General features: G+C 42.3%; 1 protein-coding gene across 8 annotated transcripts in view; it reads right to left on the bottom strand.

The window, feature by feature from the left end:
* The window catches only part of TENM4 (teneurin transmembrane protein 4), an 858468-nt gene that overhangs the window by 137336 nt on the left and 700931 nt on the right, over window positions 1-20201 (bottom strand). For all 8 annotated transcript variants that reach the window (XM_075919469.1, XM_075919465.1, XM_075919468.1 and 5 more), the window contains one exon: window positions 7589-7735. In XM_075919469.1, coding sequence (XP_075775584.1) covers window positions 7589-7735 — 147 coding nt within the window. The remainder of the gene's footprint in view (window positions 1-7588; window positions 7736-20201) is intronic.

Here is a 20201-nt window from a genome sequence, read left to right as displayed (position 1 = left end):
TGCTAGGGTCACATGAATCAGATATAAATGGAGGAAAGAGATCTGGATATTTCAGTTGTGACAGAAGAGAGGGAAGAGAGAATAGGATGGTGCCGTTTTCACTTCTCCAGAGAAAAAGATCATGCTGATATGGCAGTCCCCTGATAGGGAGAAGGCATTTGAGAAGAGAAGGTCAGCAGGCTGCTCTCATGTGCTAAACAGCCTGGGATGGATCCAAGTTACTTTAACAGAGGAAAAATACTTTTAAAATGCCTTGCAGATACCATAATCATCACTGAGTATCCTTCAGATCTGTTTCAACTGGGGAGAGACATCAGAGATCCCATGCCAATATTACTGGGATATATGGAGGAGGCTCAAGCACATTTATCTATCTCATTCATATAATGATTGAGAAATAATTTTAGAAATAGGTTGCTATATTTACACAGAGCTTCTAGGGTGACTCCCTTTTGTCTTTTTTAGTATGCTACATGGGAATCATGTTGTCCACCATTCTTTGGATGGGAGCACAATAGCTATTTAACACCCCACATCCAGGCTGCACAGTACTTTGAAATAGGAGATGAAGAAGAACTCTGCACGTAAATTAGGGGAGTGCAGATAGGAAAGTAATATTATCAATATAAGAATTAAGAAAGAACAATAGGGAATAACAACAGTTCCTTGCCAAACTTATTATGGCATCTTTAATTACTATAAATGGTCAGGGCCTTGATTTTACCTCTTTCTTAACTGCATCTAATTGTCCCTTACTGGAAAGCTAGTTAAATATTGACTCAAACGAGAGCCACATACCAAATAAACTACACAACTACCTGAAGACCTTAGAATCTTCCCTTCCAGGTATTGACCTCACTTCCTCAGAGAATTTCAGGATCAGTGATAAATCCTTCATCCGAAACTTAACATGTCATTGAATAAAAACGTTGGCGAAAAGGAGATATTTAGTTTAATATTAATAGTTCCCCGAAAAGCTCAGGGCGCTGGAAGATGCTTAGATAATAAAATCGCTAGACTAGCCAAACATTTCAATAAGCTCCAGCTGTTAATACAAAGTTATTTGTGCAGGAGGAAAGCTTTCCCAAAATAAAGTGCTGAAGCAGGGTTGCTCATATGCAACATAGCTCTGAGTTGGGTAGGATAAGCCCTCAGACACAGTCCCTGGCAGAGGTGACTGTTGGTAGGAAGTCTATTTTCCAGGAAGGAAATGGTCCCTATATTCTCCCTTAAGGCTCAAGGTTTTACTTAAGGCTAGTCACTTGGTTGCTTAAGACTTCCAGGTCTGCACTTGGGATGTAATAGTGTAGCCGATTAACCAGTAAACAAAAGCTTATACATTAATGCTATAGACTACACATATTTCCCTCCCCCCGCCCCGCCAGTACATTTTTTAGCAGTCTGACCAGCAGCCCAGCTTAGTCCTGGCTCACGCTGGGTTCAGGACCTACCACCACTGCAGTTCTGCATTTAAAGTGTATTAGGAGCCAGGTGGGCAGGCAGCCCGGCTCAGTAACAGCTCATGCTGGGTATGGGAGCTTAGACTCCCCCTAGACAGGGACTACTGCCACCCTGCACTGCTGCCTCTTTATCAGAGGCAGCAGCACAGGGCAACAGGCAGCTGGTCCATGAGGGGAGCTGGTTTTTAAACTGGCTTCCCTTGAAGATCAGCTCGCCCCTAGCATCCTGCACTGAAGCCTCTGATACAGAGGCAGTAGTGTGGAGTGGCAGAAGGTTCCTTGGGAGTGAGGCCACAGCACACTGGCTGCCAGCCCTGCCCCAGGGGAGTATAGAATAATTGACTAACCAATAAGAATTCATTAATTTAATCGACTATTCAATTAACCAATATTTAACATCCCTAGTCTGCACTGTTATAAGAATGTGACAGACTTCTCTGCATGTGGGCTGTAACAGAGGGACTAGTGTCTGCATGTCTGAAATAGCGTGGTTATGTAACAAACAACAATGTCAAGATTCACTCTAGGATTTTCCTCTCTATGCACATTTTTATAAAACCTGTGCAGTTTGCCGTAATACATTTTGTGACTCCTTGGGTGCAGCCTGCATAATCCTTGAAAGCTTAATTGTACTGGATTGTTAAAGGTGAATTACTGATAGTTGTTTCCCCTGTAATGACCCTGGGATAAACATGAGCTTTGGTGTAAAATCTGGTGCAATGCTACTTCAGTTCAAGTTGTTCATCCATGTAACTGATGGCAGAATTAGACCCCACATGTGAAAACAGTTCTGGTAGGCCTGCCCAATGACACATTTTTATTGGGATTTTTCCTGGCAATATTGATGTTCTAAATGCGACAAGGATTCTCTTTGAATGCATTTCTGAATTACTCTTGCCACAGCTTGTTACTGCTTCTTGTGAGCCAAACAGCTCTCTCCTTTACAGAAGAGTTTCTATTTCCTGTCTCCCATGTAGTCTGACCTGACAAAAAAGATTTTAACTCTAGAACAATTACAGTAAGGAATTGATAGTGGCAGTGTTATGGCGTTGGAACCAGCTGAATGGTGAATTCAGGCAGAGTAAAATGCCACTTACTATAAACAAGATTCAAAGCCCCAAATCACAATTCTCTTATGAGAAACTTCTGAATACACAGAAGCTCTTCTGGGAACAAAGGACCAAATTAAAAATATAAAAAAACATTTAGATTCCCATTGGGGTCAATTGGAGTTAGGTACAAACTGCTTACAAAAGTATGACCCAAACTGACTCTTGCTTTAGACACATATGCACAAATTAATGTTTAAAAGTTAGACTGAAACTTGCCCTGTACTGGCACGTGAGTGAGAAATAATCTACTCTAGTCTTTGCACCGCCAACAGAACATGATAATGAGCCACACAGGGACAGACCAAAGGTCCAGCTGGCTCAGTATCCTATCTTCTGACAGTGGCCAATGCCAAGTGCTTTAGTGGGAATAAACAGAACAGGCAATTACTGAGTGAGCCATCCCTTCTCAGCCACTTCCATTTTCTGGCTATTAGAGGCTAGAGACACCCTGAGCATGGTATTGCATCCCTGATCAGATTGGCTTATAGCCATACATGGACCTATACTCCAGGAACTCGTAATTCTTTTTTGAACCCCGTCATAGTTTTGGCTTTCACAACTTCCCCTGGCAATGAGTTCCACAGGTTGATGGTGTGCTACATGAAGTACTTCCTTTTATTTGTTTTAAATCTGTTGCCCATTAAATTTTATTGGGGGGGATGCCTGGTTTTTGTGTTCTGTACAGGATGAAATAACACTTCCTTATTCATCTTTTCCACTCCATTCATGATATTAAGCTTCTATCATATCCTGGTTATCATAACCAGGCTGAAAACTCACATTCTTTTAAATCTCTCCTGATATGGAAGTTTCCAAGTCTAATACATCTTTTTAGAGATGGGGCAGTCAGATCAGCATACACTATTCAAGGTGTTAATGCACCATGGATTCATACAGTGGCATTACAATTTGTGGCTTATTACTTAGCCCTGTCCTAATGGTTCCTAACATTCTGTTTGCTTTTTTTTAAAACTCCCCCTGCACACTGAGTGGACATTTTCAGAGAACTTTCCAAAATAACTCCAAGATTGCTTTCTAACGTGGTAACTGCTAATTGAGATCCCATCATTTTATGTGTACAGTTGCGATTATGTTTTCCAATGTACATTACTTTGTATTTATCAGCAATGAATTTCATCTGCCATTTTGTTGCCTTGTCATCCAGTTTTGTGAAATCCCTTTGTAATAATTCTTCACATTCAGCTTGGAACTTAGTTATTTTGAGTAGTTTTTTATGGTCTGCAAATTGTGTCACCTCACAGTTTACCCCTTTTCCCAGATCATTTAGGGTATGTCTACACTACAGCATTATTTCAAAATAGTTTATTTCGAAATAATGCATCTAGACACAAAATGCATTCCGAAATAGTGTTTTGCTATTTCGAAATAGCGCGTCCACACTGATAGGACGCTGAATCGCATTTAAGGCTGGCCAGAACCGGTTCTGGCAGGGATCAGGTCAGGAGTTACCTTGTGTGGCTGCTGCCTGAGACTATCTGAGACCTGTGCTTAAAGGGACCCCCCCCCCCGGACAGCTGGTTCTAAGGTGTCCCTGCTTGCTTGCCTACCTCGCTGAGGGACAGCAAAGCATTTTTTTCTCTGCGTGCGCTGGTTGCCCTCACTCAGGACACCAGAGCACTCTGCAGCATAGAGCCGGAGCCGCCCTTGGGCACTCTGAAACTTCTTCTGGATGTGTTGCTGCGAGCCTGGATGCACGTTCTGCAGGCAGTAACAGTCTCCCTGGTGTGCCTCATTCCTCCCTCACATCCTTCCACTTACCCCTTCCTAACCCCCCTTCTTGCTGTACAATAAAAGACACGTGTTCATTACAACAAAGCCTCTTCATTGAACAAAACTGGGGGGGGGAATGAAACTGAGATGAGACTGGGGAAACTTGGGAGGCGGGAGGAGGAGAAGCTCAGAGCTCAGGGTTGGGGGTGTCGCTGGCCCAACTGTCTCCCAGTACTGCAGGTGCAGGGGCCTTGGCGTCCCTGAGGGCATGGGGAGGGTGGGGAGGAAGAAGTGGGAGGGGGAGAAGGAGTGGGAGGAGGAGCGGTAGATGGGAAGGAAGCAGGGGCTGGAGCAGCAGGAGGCAGCAAGTTCTGCCCCAGGGTCGATGACCACCTGTGGGGCATGGACTGTCCTGCTCCCCAGGATGCAGTCCACGGCATCAAAATAGGGGCAGGGGTCTGGGTCTGCCCCTGGTTGGGAGCTGCCCCCTGTGGCCCTGGCATACGCCTGCCGCAGCTCCTTTATTTTCATGCGAACCTGCTCCTGGGTTTGCATGTGGCCTTTGGTTGCCAGGCAGGCAGCTATCCGCCTTTAGACAGTTGCATTCCTCTGTTTAGTGAGGAGATCACGGATGTTGGAGTCACCCCCCCAAACATGAATTAGGTCCCTGATCTCTGCACTGGACCAGGCAGGTGCCCGCCTTTTCTGGCCCCTGGCAGGCTCCTGGGAGCTGGTAGACTGGTTCTGGGGAGTGGTGGAGGGCTGTCTGGCACTGGCTGTCTGGCTCATGCTGGGGCCACTGGGTCAGGTGCAGCGACTGCTGGCTCTGGGCTGGCAGGCTTGGAGCTGGCACAGGCAATGTGGCCAGAGTCTACCCCTTTAAGGGCTCCGGAGTCGGGGGGGGGGGGCGGGAGAGGAGTTTTCCTGGTTGTGCCCAGAGTGGCCACCAGTGCCCAGAGTGGCACCCTGGGAAGAGCTGGAGGCCCCCTATTTTGAAATAAGTGTCTATGCAGCACTTATTTCAAAATAGCAATTTCAAAATTGGCGCTATTCCTTGTGAAATGAGGTTTACCAATTTCAAAATAAGCCCTCCGCTATTTCGATTTAATTTTGAAATAGCGGTTTGGCTGTGTAGACACTGGTAAAGTTATTTCAAAATAATGGCTGTTATTTTGAAATAACTTTGCTGTGTAGACATACCCTTTGGGAGTTTCCATATCATTTATGAGCACGAATGTATCTTTGCTGTAGGAGACAGGACTCTGATACCCACACACTCTGGGTGCCAAATCACTATGCTCCTTGAAAGAGTGAAGCAGGAGTCACTCTGGCCCATGCTCCCTCAGTGCTCTTGGAGGTAATGTGAGTGCATGAGGCACAATCGCCCTGGAATCTCCCAGTGGGGCGGCGCAGGACTGTTTGCCTCTGATACAGGCCAACAAGCCTTTAGTGTGAGCCATTGAACATCTTTTCCCAGTTATCTTCCTGTGCAGAGCAAAAACGGATTTTTCAAGTTACAGGTTTAAAGACCATGGGTCAAATCTATCACTCTGGCTGCTTTGCTCCATCCCAGCAAAGCAGAGCAGCGGACAAGCTGGCAGATCTAGCCGCAAAGATCACCCTGCATGGAACCACTATCCTAGCTCCTATGCCTACCTTCCTCCTGGCTCTAGGAGCAGGGAGTGCCTTCTAGCTAGTGATCTCCAGCTGGCCCCAGGATGAGGGAAAAGTGTCTCAACACTAACTATGTCCTAATATCTCCCATGTATGTAACATTAGCAAACCACAAAGTGGTCCCCAAGCCAGCTAAGCTTATACTTGTTTTGCTCTCTAGCTGCACAATGTCCGCAGCAATAGTGCAGTAAAACCCATTATGACTGTTGTGTCCATCTCTCATGGACTCTCTATCTTTAGGTTGTAATGCATACAAAGGGCTGGATTGCATTTTCCAATGCTTATCACAGGATAAACATAGCACTCACCTTTGCTTTTCCAATCTACATCTGTTGCCTTGTTGGCTGACAAGGTAATCAACAGTTCCTTTGAAATGGATAACGCAGTGAGTCACCACATTAGAAATGGACATCTCAGACCATGGAATCCCTGAGTACATCCCCACAGAGCCGGAGTCTGATCACCCTTTTTTGATGTTAAGTTTATGGGCTCCATTTGCTCTGGGGTGGATTACCTCTGAGATTCTGTGCCTTCGCTCCAAGAAATGACAATTTTTTCCACAGAAACTAGGATTATGTTTGGATATATTTACCATATTTTTGCACATGTGGTGTGGTGAACTTTATTGGTGCCTTGTGTCAGCTGTTAATAGATAGAACGAATACAGTCGTATTTGGTTTCATCTGATGGAATAAGCGGCCTTTGTTCTACATCTTGCACTCTTTGTATGAGGCTCTGGGTGTTTCTCCCCCATCTTTATAAGGGGACAATTTGGTCCATGTACCATGCCAGATGTACAAAGGCATTTTAAATATTCTATCAGAAGCCCAATCCCTGTGAAGTCGATAATCACAGGCTTGGCTTTAAAAAAATCCTGTACTGTTCTTGTTAATATGATAAAACAAGACATGTGAAAACTCAGTCTGCATTTCAGTCTGGGTCCTGGCCCGGACTGTGGTTAACAGAGCTTTTTGCTGAGTGACAACAAAACAAATTATGCAGTCTCTCCTGTGCCTCAAATTTAATATCTCATCTCTAGTCCTCTAATTCAAACCTTCACACTGTTCCAGGGTTTCCTTTGTAATGAGATAACTCTGAACATTAACTTTGCATTATGCTGAGCTATTATTCTCATGCCTGACTCATTATGCATGGAACTGGAATCAATAAAAGGTGGACTGAGAGGGGCTGGATGGTTTGGGGGCATGTGGTTCAGCTAGTTAAACCTCTAGGTTGCTGCTTCACATCTACCCCAAGTGAGTAAGGACTCCTATTGCAGTCTTAGGAGACAGGGAAACTCATCGCCCTGTGCCATTGCTGAGGCACAAAGGTGGAGTGGGGTGCAGGGAATCCTGCACTCCCTCTGACTGTGCAGTGCCTGTTCTCAAGATAAATAAACCTCCTGCCTCTGCAATCAATTCAATCAATTTAAATATATACAAAATATGCCTGAATTAGTCTGGCAAAGTTCAATATCCATTCTCCACTGGCTGTCAAGAATAAGAACTTTCTGCACCTCAGAGTTGTCCCAGCTAGCTAAAGGCCTCCCTAAGGAAAATAGTGTAAGGGTCCTGTGAAGCCTGATAAAGTGCACACACACTTTCATCTTACCTCCATCGTTGTCTTTTCCATCGCCGCATGCTGTCTCCATGGAAGTATCACAGCCCGCTCCTCTCCAGCCCAGCTGGCAGACACAGTGCCAGCCATTCATATCCAGAGTGCATCTGCCATTGCCATTGCACAGACCAGGGCAACCCTCTGCAAGGCAAACAAACACATTCGAGTGCACTGGAAGGCGTTAGGAGGGCTATAGACATAGAAAGACAACCTGATAATGTGCTGGGGAACCTCTTAAAACAACTTTTTCCTTTGCCTTCTAATTATCTCTCCTCTCCCATGTATACGGTTTCCTGCCTCTTTTGCAATCAGGAATCGAAGGGACAGTACAGTAAGAGAAGGGCATTACAGTCATTGTACTAGTAGTTCGAGCTTTGGTGACTACCACTCGTGGCTTCCCACCGCTACTGCAATGATGGATTTCTGGAATGGGGATGCACTCTGCTTTCCTGATTATTTAGCAGTGCGTGCAGCAATCCACCCTATATTTGGGGAGAACCCAGGTCTCCTAAGCCCCATTTTAGCATCCTCTCCATTGGGCCACTCTGCCTCTCTGTATTTATGCAACTAGATATGTACATATCTGTCTGTGAAGAGAGACTACATGATGGTATGATGTACTATGAAGAGTTGATCAACATGACTTTGGCATGACTGCATTGCTCCCACAAGGGAGGGTCATGAGTGAGTAGAGAAGTCATCCCATACAGTGCTGGTAGAGCACTCCTACCCACCACTCCTACTCACTCCTACCCACCTGTACTCTGTATAGGTTCCACTGAGTGCAGGGTGCCATTTCAGTTGGAAAAATCTGTTTTATAGATATTTAAACACTTACAGTGAAACTATTTTTTCTATCGATCTGTTTTCAAAAACAGTTGCCCAACTTTGCACTGGTCCAACTGAACAAGCATCAGAGTGGGGGGAAACTCTTTAAAATGACCTTTTTATATTTATGCACATACACACACACCTGGTATATCATTCCTCCGAAAAGAGTGTGTGTATGTGTGTGTGTGTGTGTGTGTGTGTGTGTGTGTATGTGTATATATATATATATATATACACACACACACACACGTTATTCTAGGAAGAAGTGGTAGCTTTGCCTATAGTCAAGGCTACTTGATATGTCCCATTTTATAACCCGGTCTGCAGCTGTTTTGCCAAACATCAGCTATTTGGGCTGAAGTTTTTCATGCCCAGTATCTGTCTCAGAGTGAGCTCTTTTTAAAGTTTAGGCTAAAAAATTTAAGCAATTTCAAAGTACAAGATTGGCAACTATTATGTTATTTACCCATGTAAAAAAATAAATTCTTACAATAGGCTCATTGACAAACTCTAGTGTCAAGAGTTGTAAATTTTGCCATTGCCATGAAAACCTACTCAAATTTCTCCAAGTTATAATGATCTGACAAAACGCACTCTCTCTGGGTATTTCTACACTGCATTCTTCTTTCGAGAAAGGAATGTAAATGCAGACAAACGAAATTGCAAATGAAGCACGGATTTGAATTTCCTGTCCTTCATTTGCATAATTGCGTTTGAACACTATTTTGAAATGCCCTATTTCAAAAAAAGAAATGCTGTCTATACACGATTATTTCGTTGTTTATTCCTTAAACCTCATTTTATAAGGAGTAAGGGTAATTTTGAAAGAAAGGTTTTCTTTCGAAATAACCGAATCTAGACAGCATTTCTTTTTTCAAAATAGGGTATTTCAAAATAGTGCCTGGACGCGATTATGCAAATGAAGCACGGGAAATTCAAATCTGCACTTCATTTGCAATTTCGTTCGTCTGCATTTGCATTCCTCTCTTGGAAGAGGAATGCAGTGTAAACATACCCTCAGTGAGCACACCTATCCTGTGCAGTGAATGAGGCAGGGGTCCTAAAGTAAAAATATGTGATTGCGTACTTAAAAACAGCTTCAGAATGCATATCCAAGAGGGAGGAATTAGGTTTGCCAGGAAACCATAATCCTGTCATTTTTCACCTCCAAGAGCTTGACTTTGCAACCGGAATATTCTTTTTACCGTCTTTTGGATGTAATTTTCCGCATGTTTAAATGTATAAAGCCTATGTTACATCAACTTGAATGGATTTTCACGGCTCCCACGGGACTTTGTCCAGGTGAATCTAAGGAGACCACAGTGGATAGTTTGGAGAGAAGATAGACAGAAAACCTTGCTGGTGTGTGTATATGTGTTCCATTGCATAGTTAGGACTCTCCCTTTCCCAGTGGGATAAAACTCCTCTTCCAAGCCCTGACAAACTGTAAGATTTAGACCCTATGACTGTAATGTTTAACCTTCAGAAAAGCTGCCCGTGATGAATGCATGAATACTCTCCATCCTGGTTCACTGGCTGGAAATGGAAATTTAGGGGTGAAGGGGAAAACATTTGTCTGCCAGTTTGGTTAAAAATAAACAACTGGTGCTGCTCGCTGGAACTCAGAGTTCTGGAATGTTGGACTAGCATCCAGGAGAGATCGATTGGTGAGCAGAGGGAAGGCAAGGGGCTTGATAAATCTCATTTATTACATGTCTCTGCAGGGTATGATGTGGCTACGGTCACCACCACACAGATATGAATAGATACAGTATTACGTGTTCCACAACAGCCCTGCAACAATAAAGAATGCTAAGAAATGACAATGCAAATGAATCTTTTCATAAAACCTGTGTACTAAAGCCACGAGATAATCTGGTGTTTGAGAAGCACTTCTGACGATCAGCAAGGCTGGAATATACATACTTTTTATACTCCCCTCAGACCTAGGTCACCATGTTTCGCAAGCTCAGTGATCTCTGATAGTTGATGATTTTGCCTGTTTTGTTTTTATTAAATGAAATTTAGGCAGGAAAAGGAATTGAAAAAGTGAATGAGGCTTTCAGGGAGAAAACACTTTTAAGGACGTATTTCTGCTCTCCCTAAATCTGTGCACTGGAGTCAATGGGAACTTTACTTAAGTAGGTAGTGTAAGATTGAATCCTACGTGATTTTCTAATTGAAACACTTGAAGATGCTACTATAAAAAACATTCTTAAGAGAGAAGGGAAGGCAGCTTTGCTCATTCATGGGGACTTCAAGCATACCATGCAAAAAGCAGCCTAGACAGGCTTGTTTCAACTAGACAAAAATGAATGTCACACTATCACAGGGACATTCACTAGAAATAGGAAGAGATTACCCTGCCATTTTAAGATTGGTCGCCAGAATAACATCCTGTTAATGATCTGAAAAATTAAGGCCCCCTAATTAGTCTCAATTATAAACTAAGTATAGCTGGGACTTCCTTCAAGTTAAGCCTCATTGCCATATAAAATTAAGCTTAAGTGATACAGGTTTGATCATCAAGTTGCGCAAGGAGAATGAATTTATTCTCCTTTGTCGTTCCTCTATCAGGCTGTAAAAAAAAAGGCACTGTTGCATCTCCTGATATGTCCCCCCAGACCTGGTAGAGTTCTGAATCCATGTGGTCACAAGCTGGATGCAACTCCAATGAATGCAAACAGTGGTTGCCAACAAGAAAAATAACTTTAAAGTTATCTAGAAAAATTCTGTGTGCTTCAAGGCAAAGCAAGGCATTAAGAGATCTCTCAATACTATAGTAACACAAAGGTAAAATGTTTTCCAAACTACTCAACCAATGGACCAGAGTGATCTTACTTAAGAGATGGATGAAGAGGCCTCAAATCAGATGTTTCTAGTATGTTAAGGCTTAATATTGCTCGTTTCACTCATGTAATTACACCCATATTAAATGGGCAAGGAAAGCAAACAGGATTTGGCAAGTGACTACACACTAAAAATTCACCGAGTTAAAAGGAAAATGTGATTGCATAGCACCTTTGAAAACCAGACCATTTATTAGGGGCCTTACTGCAGATTTAGATGACTAACTTTTCAGATAAGAATTATTCACCCATAAACAGGTATGAATTATCCCGAGTGATATTATTCATTCCAGTGACATTTAGAATATAAGGAAACTCTCTCAAGGACAAACTTCCAAACAGAATAAAGGCAGATCACTGAATTTTTTGAAAAAATGGCGTTAATCTGGAGTGCCCAATTCCAGTGATAAGATTAAATGATTTCAGTTCAGCCCTCCATTAGTGAAGAACTACTTGGTTTTAAACATATTTAAGTTTGCTCCTGAAATTTGCTCATCCCTACGAAACAAGAGAAAACCTATTCTAAAGCCTTGACTGACTCACTGATTTACATTAAAACAGTAGGAAAGCCAGCAGTCAATCCTATTCCACCTCAATAAGCCAAGATTGCTGGGGAGGGATTTCAACCAGAAACATGTTAATAATTAAGAAAGCCAAAATGGCATGAGAAATGTAATTTTGAAAATTGCATAGTGTGCATTTAGCCAAGTAAAAATCATGTATGTTGAAAGAGTTGGCTATTGCTAATATTTCCAAAGGAGGGAATGCAATGTAAATGGCAAGTGAATGGTTTATTCATAGTATGTTGCTTAACCCATTATCCACTGCAAAACACAGTAAGTATAATGTGCCTTTATTCCTGGCAATCAGAATCAGTCAAAAGGCTGTTCAGAGCAAGAACGTAAATTTGTAGAAGATTTTTTTTTTTAAATGGGACAGTGCGGGAGCCTTCTGATTATCTCAGGTCTCTATATCTCAAGGAGAGAGGCTCTGCAAGATGATTTTTCATCTTCTGTTTTCCCTTGGTGCTTATCTGTTATCTTTTGATCCAATCTTCTCCAGTGCAAATGGAGATGAAAGGAAGAAATCCTGAGAGTTTTTGAAATGCAAAGCACTGACATGTACAACATTAGCCAGAGGTTCTGATCACACCGCCTAGTGCTGACCTATATATTATTTTAAGAATGCCACCACTATTACTCCCTAAAGAAAGACTAAGAGCCCCACTCCTTAATTTAACAAGGAATCCTTTATATTAGTTTAAAGCAAGTCAAGGGTGTTTCATTGACCCTGTGCAGTTAGAGAAAATTAACTGCCACTAAACTGAAAGTCAATCTAAACATAAAGATTCATGAATGAACATGCTCTCTGGTGCATCTCTCTCTCACAAAACGACTAATTAGTTGTTGAAACCATCGACTCTTTCTTATCATTAATATGTGTCTGGCCACGCAAAGTCTTTCCCTATTTGCATCTCTGATTGAATATGTACTTTACTATCAAATGAAGCAGGAAGCAGATGCCAGATCATAAATTCATCTGGAAAAGTGCAGCTGTCAGGACCACCATGTTTTCTTGTCACACAAGAAAAAACACTGTGGAAAGACACTTCATTTTAACCATTCGCAGGACCAATACTATAGCACGTGTGTTCTTCTCCATGAATCTCTTAATGGTTGGTTGCCATTTGTGATTGCTCAGAACTGAAAATGAACTTGAAGTCTAAATTTAGTGGTAGGAAGAGTTTCCCTTGAGCTGATTTTTTTAAACTGGAAAAACAACTGCTCTGTGTGTAGTATCAGCAGACACCGAAAAGGACATCTGTGACCCACTCAATCACATTTCTTATCCATTTGTTATACTTATCTGAGAAATGCTGATTGCAGTCAATATTTCTGTATTAAAGTCGGTTTGGCCATTACAGTTATAATTTCATAAATTAAATCAGATAACGTATTGCAGCTCTGAGATGGGAACTGAGTGTTTTGAGTATGGAAATATAGTATGAAAACCAATTGCACTCGTTTTCTATCAATGTAACTCTGTTTTCTTCTGATTGACGCAAAGATGACATCGGAATCAAGCCCAGACATTTTTCACTAATTCAGACAGGCATGTAAGGCCTGAAATTCAGCTGGTGTAAACCAATGCAATTTCATTAAATTCAATGGAACTTTAGTGATTTACAGAGCTGGGCAATAGCAAGACCATAGCATTTTCATATAAAGAAAAGTATCTTCCCTTAGACATTCTGGATAAAATTTCCACCTAAAGATTAAAACCTGGAGACTTCATACAGATTGCACACTCACCTGCTTGTTACCATATGGGTCATATACATTTAACAAAACAAATGTTGGGTAGGGCACCTGCTGTACTGACAGACATGGGTTTTTTTTCCTCCTGACTTTGATTACCTGGCTGGGTGGGAAGGGGATGAGAGATGTTGTGGAGGGGAGGGAGAGAGGAAAGGAACACTGATATAATGTTAACACGAGATTACAGCATTTACGAAGGATGAAGTTCCAGAGGCATTTCCTACCAAAATGACTGGAACATTCACTCTTTCAGGTATTAACAAGAGATTTGTGACAATGAGTAAAAAGATGCAACCTCAAGACAGCATGTTCACGGTGCATTTAAAAAAAAACCACAAAGACAACAGGAAAAAAGAGGAAGGAAGACCATACCTTTCACTACCTTATCCAGATAGTGAGCTTGGGAGATAAAAGACAGGACATTTAAGGTAGGATTGAATAAGTGCAGTACAGCTTACTATGAGATTGTGCAGGTGCAAAGAGAGGCACAGGAAAGTTTGCTATGATATTGAAAGAAAAACTTTTATTGTGGGGAGAGGAGAAAGAAGGAAAGGGTGGAACAAAACAATTTTCAATCAAAGAACTGAGGAAAGCAGTGTTCAATCATCCATTTAATCTGGTTGTAGGGATTCAAAAAGCTCAGCAAGAAAAACAGGAAAGTAAAAACAAATGGCAGAACACTGTAAAGTTCTGATCGCTTGCAACAACCCACCTCTGCAACAGGAAAAACAGAGTCTTTTTAAAATTCTTTCATCTTGCCTAACAGTGTTACATTTTCTTAACCAAGATGCCTTGTTCCCCTGTGGCCCTATTGGCACTGAAAAGTCTTTCACTTTGGATCTCTTTAATTATAACATATTAGATTTACAGAGCCAAAGATCTCCAATTGCTTTAGAAAATTAAACTAAGCGCACAACAGCTCTGCAAGGAAGGTAAATATTAATACATCCATTGTAAAGAGAGATAAAATGAGGCACAGAGGGGTTGTGGAGACAAACAGGGCAATCAGGAACCCAATTCTCATTGTAAGTTAATAGATGGCATGTGCCTTTGAAAACCACTACCCAAGTGGTCTGCCCAAGATCACACAAGAAGTCATTGGCAGAAGCAAAAATAGAATACAAAGTCATGACTTACAGCTTTCTGCTCTAGCCAATAAACACTCTTAACAACAGTTTATCTATGTTAAAAAAGATGCTTTGGAGGAATTTTCTGCTTTTCTCTCTTTTGCTCCCTCCTGCAAACACTTTGCTTCCACAGCTGTTGTCAAGTAAGAGCTGTTAAATGTTATTTTCTCCAGTTCTAGCTCTTCTCCTAAACACTCTGTGATCTTGCACTCAGAAGAGTCCTTGCACCCTAAGGGGGAGTTTCTCATTTCAGATCTGTTCATGTAGACCACCCAAGAAGTCACAAACCTTAGCAGGATTCCTCCCCTCCCTTTTAAATCTAGAATCCTGTGAGTATAATGGGTTAGCAGAAGCACAAGCCCACTTTTGCAAGCGACCTAAGCACGCCTTACTTCCCCAGCAGATATCAACAGACTGAGGTTTACAAATCACTCCCATATAGAAGGACTGAGCACATGCAGCACAGCTTTACAAGAAAGCCGGATGGCTGCAGAAGTCCAAGAGATTCTGGTTTAAAATTTCAGAGCAGCCCAACATGCAAAACTTGGGCAAAGTTTTGCTTCACTGCTGAAATTTCAGATGTGAAAATCTTTATGGGGGACTGGGGTAGTGAGGGAGTTGCCATGCCAGATATACCAATTATTTGCATTTACTTTTAACTTGGCTGGCTTGAAGAACAATGCAGCTTCATATGAGAATATTCCGTATGTGGCCCCAACCTTTTGCCACACTAGTAAATTCGGACATAATTTTTTCTACCTGATTTCATAATGTTCCCATTCACAAGTTGTGCCATTGGCATTAATGCCTCATTCTATAACCTGTGGGAAGTCCTTGTGAGAGGTGCAAAGGGAAGCTGTACAACGGGTATGCAGAACAAGCTTAGCCTATAAAACGGGCTTGGAGCAATGGGAGCTCTAATATACTATGGGGCCCAGAATGTACATGTTCTGCTGTTCACCAGAATAAATCAGGCACAGTGCCAATGAAGTCACTGGGGTTAAAGTGGTCTAACATAAATGTCAGTGAGAGGGCAGAATGCAGCCTTCATGTACTTAGCAAGTGAAGATAACATGAGTTTCTGCCACAGTGACACTGATAGAAGTTTTATAGCTGGCCCACGTTTAGCATCCAGTGCCAATTGCCATTTACATCCCCTCCCCATCCAGGGCTAAGCTATGTTCAAACCTGATGCAGAAAGCTTTTTGGGAGTGTGGCATCGTGCACACTTCTGCTGTGGGTGCTAACAAGGTTTGAACCTCTCCCCGGAAAACACCAAACTGGGTTTAGTTGTGAGACTGGTTGTCAAAAGCTGCTCAGTTTGATCTGCAGATAGAGACAAATATTCTAACATGCTTGGGCATCTGAGCACCTGTAATTCTGATCTGGCACTTCTACCCCATAGAGAACACAACTCTGGCTCAGTGCGTTTTGTGTGGGTTCCAGCCGCACAGGTAAAAACCGAGAGGCACTGATTATAGCCCAGCCTCTTCACAGTGTGTGTGATTATTTATGCCAGAGCTTTGGTGATAGCCTATCTCTTCTAAAAATCAGGAGTTTCTCTAAATAAGACAAAACAATGCCTGACTGTGTTATAAGCAACAGCTTACATTGGGCGGGATGACGTCTGTTTGTCTGTCTAGATATGCATTGCGGCATTCACTGCGGTAAAATCTCACTGCTGCGGAGCGATCATGCAACATTCAAGTGGTCTCAGCCAAAATCATGGAGGTCAGCATGTGCTTCTCTTCCCACCCACATTGGGTTTCTCTGCTGTCTAGTGCCGAGACGGGACCATCTTCCCACCCAGTCTAGAGCTGACTGTGGCACTACAGTCCTGTGTTCATAGCCCACAAGGACTGTGTCTATACTGACTCCACTATAAGGGGTGGCAACTGGGTAGGAGAATCATGGTGTCCTCTCCTCCACATGTGCACCTAGGAAGAGTCACATACAATATCCACTAAAGCCTCCAAGCTCATGTACTTGTTAAATAGCTGCACAGAAGAATTCACACAGAGGGTGCAATTTGAGTCTCCTGTGTAAAGCCCAAGTTGCCAGGTAGACTCTTTCCCTTGCATCACAGAGGCAAGAGGCAGAGCAGTCATAACTCTCTGAAGCCTGTACTAGAGCCAGTGGGTGTAGTTCACTATGTCCCTTATGCAAAGTTTATGGCTAGACTCCCATGGATCCACACAATTTCTAGACTCGCCAGAGATGATGGCCTGGTCACCCTCGGTAGTTCACTCATGGATCACCCCTACTCAACTATGGAGTGGCCCAATGCAGAGCCAAAGTACAACTTGGCCCTTTGGAACCAGGGGGAGGGATTTCCCCTTTAAGCTCAGGTTCTTTTAGTGGTCCCTGAGGGTATGTCTACACTATTCCCCTAGTTCGAACTAGGGAGACTAATGTAGGCATTCGAAGTTTCAAATCAAGCCCGGGATTTAAATATCCCGGGCTTTATTTGCATGTTCCCATCCGGTCGCCATTTTTAAATTCCACTAGTCCGAAGTAGCTGATGGAATGAGGTGTAACAGTTAATTCGAATTACCGTTTCACTGCTGCGTGTAGCCGCGGGCAGTTACTTTGGACTAGTGGAATTTAAAAATGGCGACCGGACGGGAACATGCAAATAAAGCCCGGGATATTTAATCCCGGGCTTGATTTGCAACTTTGAATGCCTACATTAGCCTCCCTAGTTCAAACTAGGGGGCTAGTGTTGACATATCCTGAGAGTGGCAGATAATTGGTGCAGCCTAATACAACAAAATTAAATTGTTGCTACTTTACTGTGGCAGAAGGAAATGCTGTAACATACTGGAGACTCTACCAAGTGAAAGCTGCATTGTGTATGTTGCTTAGTTCTTGTTTTAAGAATTCAGAGTAAATAAATCAAGCCATTCTGCAGCATTTAAAGATTACTGCAGTTACATAATCAACTTTATGTTCTATCCTCTTGCCTGGATGAAGGAAGGTTGCTGAATTAGGATGATGAACACAAGCTTCTGCATCAGTTTCCTGGTTGGGAATTAACTGAGGTTATGCTAATGAAATCTCAGAAGGTGAGCAATCAAGCTTCTGTATGAGGTCACACAACTCTCTCTTTGTATGAGCAAAGAAAATTAATCCATTGGGATCACAGTTTCCAGGTATCATGAGAACGTGCTTCCTGCTCATTCCTTTCCCAGTAAACGAGAAAATAAAAGGCGTTCTTACTCTCATATGTGCTCAACAGGAAATAGAAGGAGAAACTTCCTTTACTTGTATCATCCATTTCTACCACTGTTACCTGCACACATGGCAATATTATTAAAGAATTACTTCAGCAATGGGTTTTATGCTTCTCGTTGCTAATGCAGGCTGGGCAATGACACAGACATATAAGGGATTACTGTCAACAGAACAAGTTGCCATGCAGGGAAGTTACACAAGGACAAGGGGAATGCTTACCACACACTTAATGTAATTCCAAGTCAATGTCCTTTCATCTGTGCCAATATTACTAGCTTATTACTCCTTCACACGCCTATTCAATTTCCTTGGATATTTATGACTTTGTCAAATCTCCTTTATATTCTATACAATTGCCAATGAATATTCTTTAGGAAATATGGTTTACAGCATCAGAGGCATGAGCCTACGTACAAATTTGCTGTTAAACCACAGTATCTGGAGGGAGGTGGGGGGAAGGAAACTGAATTACTTCTGCACTCAAAATAAGAGATGGTTCCTAAAGCCCAGATAGCACTGCAAAATGGGAATATAGTTCTATATGAAAGTACAGTGGGTGCCATTAAAATCGTGATGCTTGCTGCACTGTGGTGTTTGCCTCTGCCATGATAATGTCTACACTAAGAATGACGAGTGCTGCAAATAATGTGGTCACTTTAATTAGTGTGAAAGGTAAAATTAGGTTGAAAGCAATCTTGCTATATCAGCTGCAGATTGAAATATCACACACTTTCTTTGCATTACTACAAAGATATCTGTATTTTATTTTTGCATCAGCATTAATAGAATGAGATCCACCCTATGAACTGCATACTTTTGTGTATGACTACAGCCCAAATTAAATTGTCCTCGGGCTCTAGATATTTCCCTAAACTTAAGTATTTTCCCCAAAGATAATGATTTTTTGTTGATATCCACCCCTCAAAGTCTATAGTCTGATGAAGAGAGTACACTAAATAGAACTATCACACAATATTACACAGCCACAGTGCCCCTATTGACACAATTGCTTTCCCTTCAGTTTAAAGTAATTAATAAGACAGATTTTCACCCATTGTTAATGGGAAAAACTGAAAGCTGTTGTTAGACACATGGAAGAGAAAACAGAATATAATTTCTAATGCAGTGGCCCCCAACCTTTTGGGGCTGCCGGGCGCTCAGGACGGGGGTTGCGCATGTGCCACGCGCCCGGGACCCGGGGCACAAGAATGGCTTGGGCCGGCTCTGGTCACTCAATGGGCACACATAAATGCCCCGGCAGGTGCCGTGGTGCCCATGGGCACTGCGGTGGGGACCACTGTTCTAATGAGTTGTGGGGAGTTTTTGAGGGTCAGGCTTTTTTCATTAGTGATGTTTGTGAAGACCATACTGTGGTAGAATGACATTAGCCAGAACTGAGCCACAAACATGGTTCTTGACTAATCCTGATGCTGGAATTAAAGTATTTGTGATTATGCTTCAGTTATAGACTGTCTTTGCATGTGTGACTCTGCCCGGAGCCCAGGCTGATAACATGAATGCTTAGCTATGTTGACAAATGAATTTAAGAATAACCGATAAAAAACAAATGGCCATATTTGGCACTTAATGGCACTAGTGTAAATCTGGAGGGACTCCTTGTGAGTCAATTGAGCTACTCCAAACCCACCCTGTTGTCACTGTGAGCAGAGCTTGACCCATTAGTGAATTCTAAGTGTAGTTGGGATACTACTAACGGCTGTGTGACTTGAACAGGTTGTGTAGGGAGTACCACTGAACTGGGATCAAAGGGCAAAGTTGTGAATCTCAGAAAGAAGAACAGGCAAGGTGCTTCAGGGAGTAAAGTTAACTCAGATGAAGAGGCAATTTAAATCTGAACCACATTATTAATGAGCATACAGATGCCTTAAGAAGGGACAGTGCCACTTTCTATAGTGTTAAGCATATTGATGGCACCTTACAATAATAATGATCTGTGCACTACAAGTTCAGAACGTAAAGTAATGGCCAGGTGCCTCAAACATATGAAGAAGGTCAGAAAGAAGAGATGACTAGAGAGGTAGTGAGGCAAAGAGAGAATTAATAACAAAGCTTTGCAATCAGGGAGAAATTTTCTGATTATAAATCTCCATGTCATTGATAAGTTGTGCAAATAATGGAGTGAATCAGGGGAACAGAAACTTAAAATAGGCTGCATGTTTCTGAGTAAGCAGCTATCACAGCACAGAGGAATCTTGGAGGCTAATGAAAAAGACCTTTTCACAAGAGT

The sequence above is a fragment of the Pelodiscus sinensis genome, chromosome 1 (assembly GCF_049634645.1).
Source record: "Pelodiscus sinensis isolate JC-2024 chromosome 1, ASM4963464v1, whole genome shotgun sequence".
Lineage (NCBI taxonomy): Eukaryota > Metazoa > Chordata > Testudines > Trionychidae > Pelodiscus > Pelodiscus sinensis.
The sequence above is the reverse complement of the archived record's forward strand: the minus strand, read 5'-3'. Positions and strand labels throughout refer to the sequence as shown.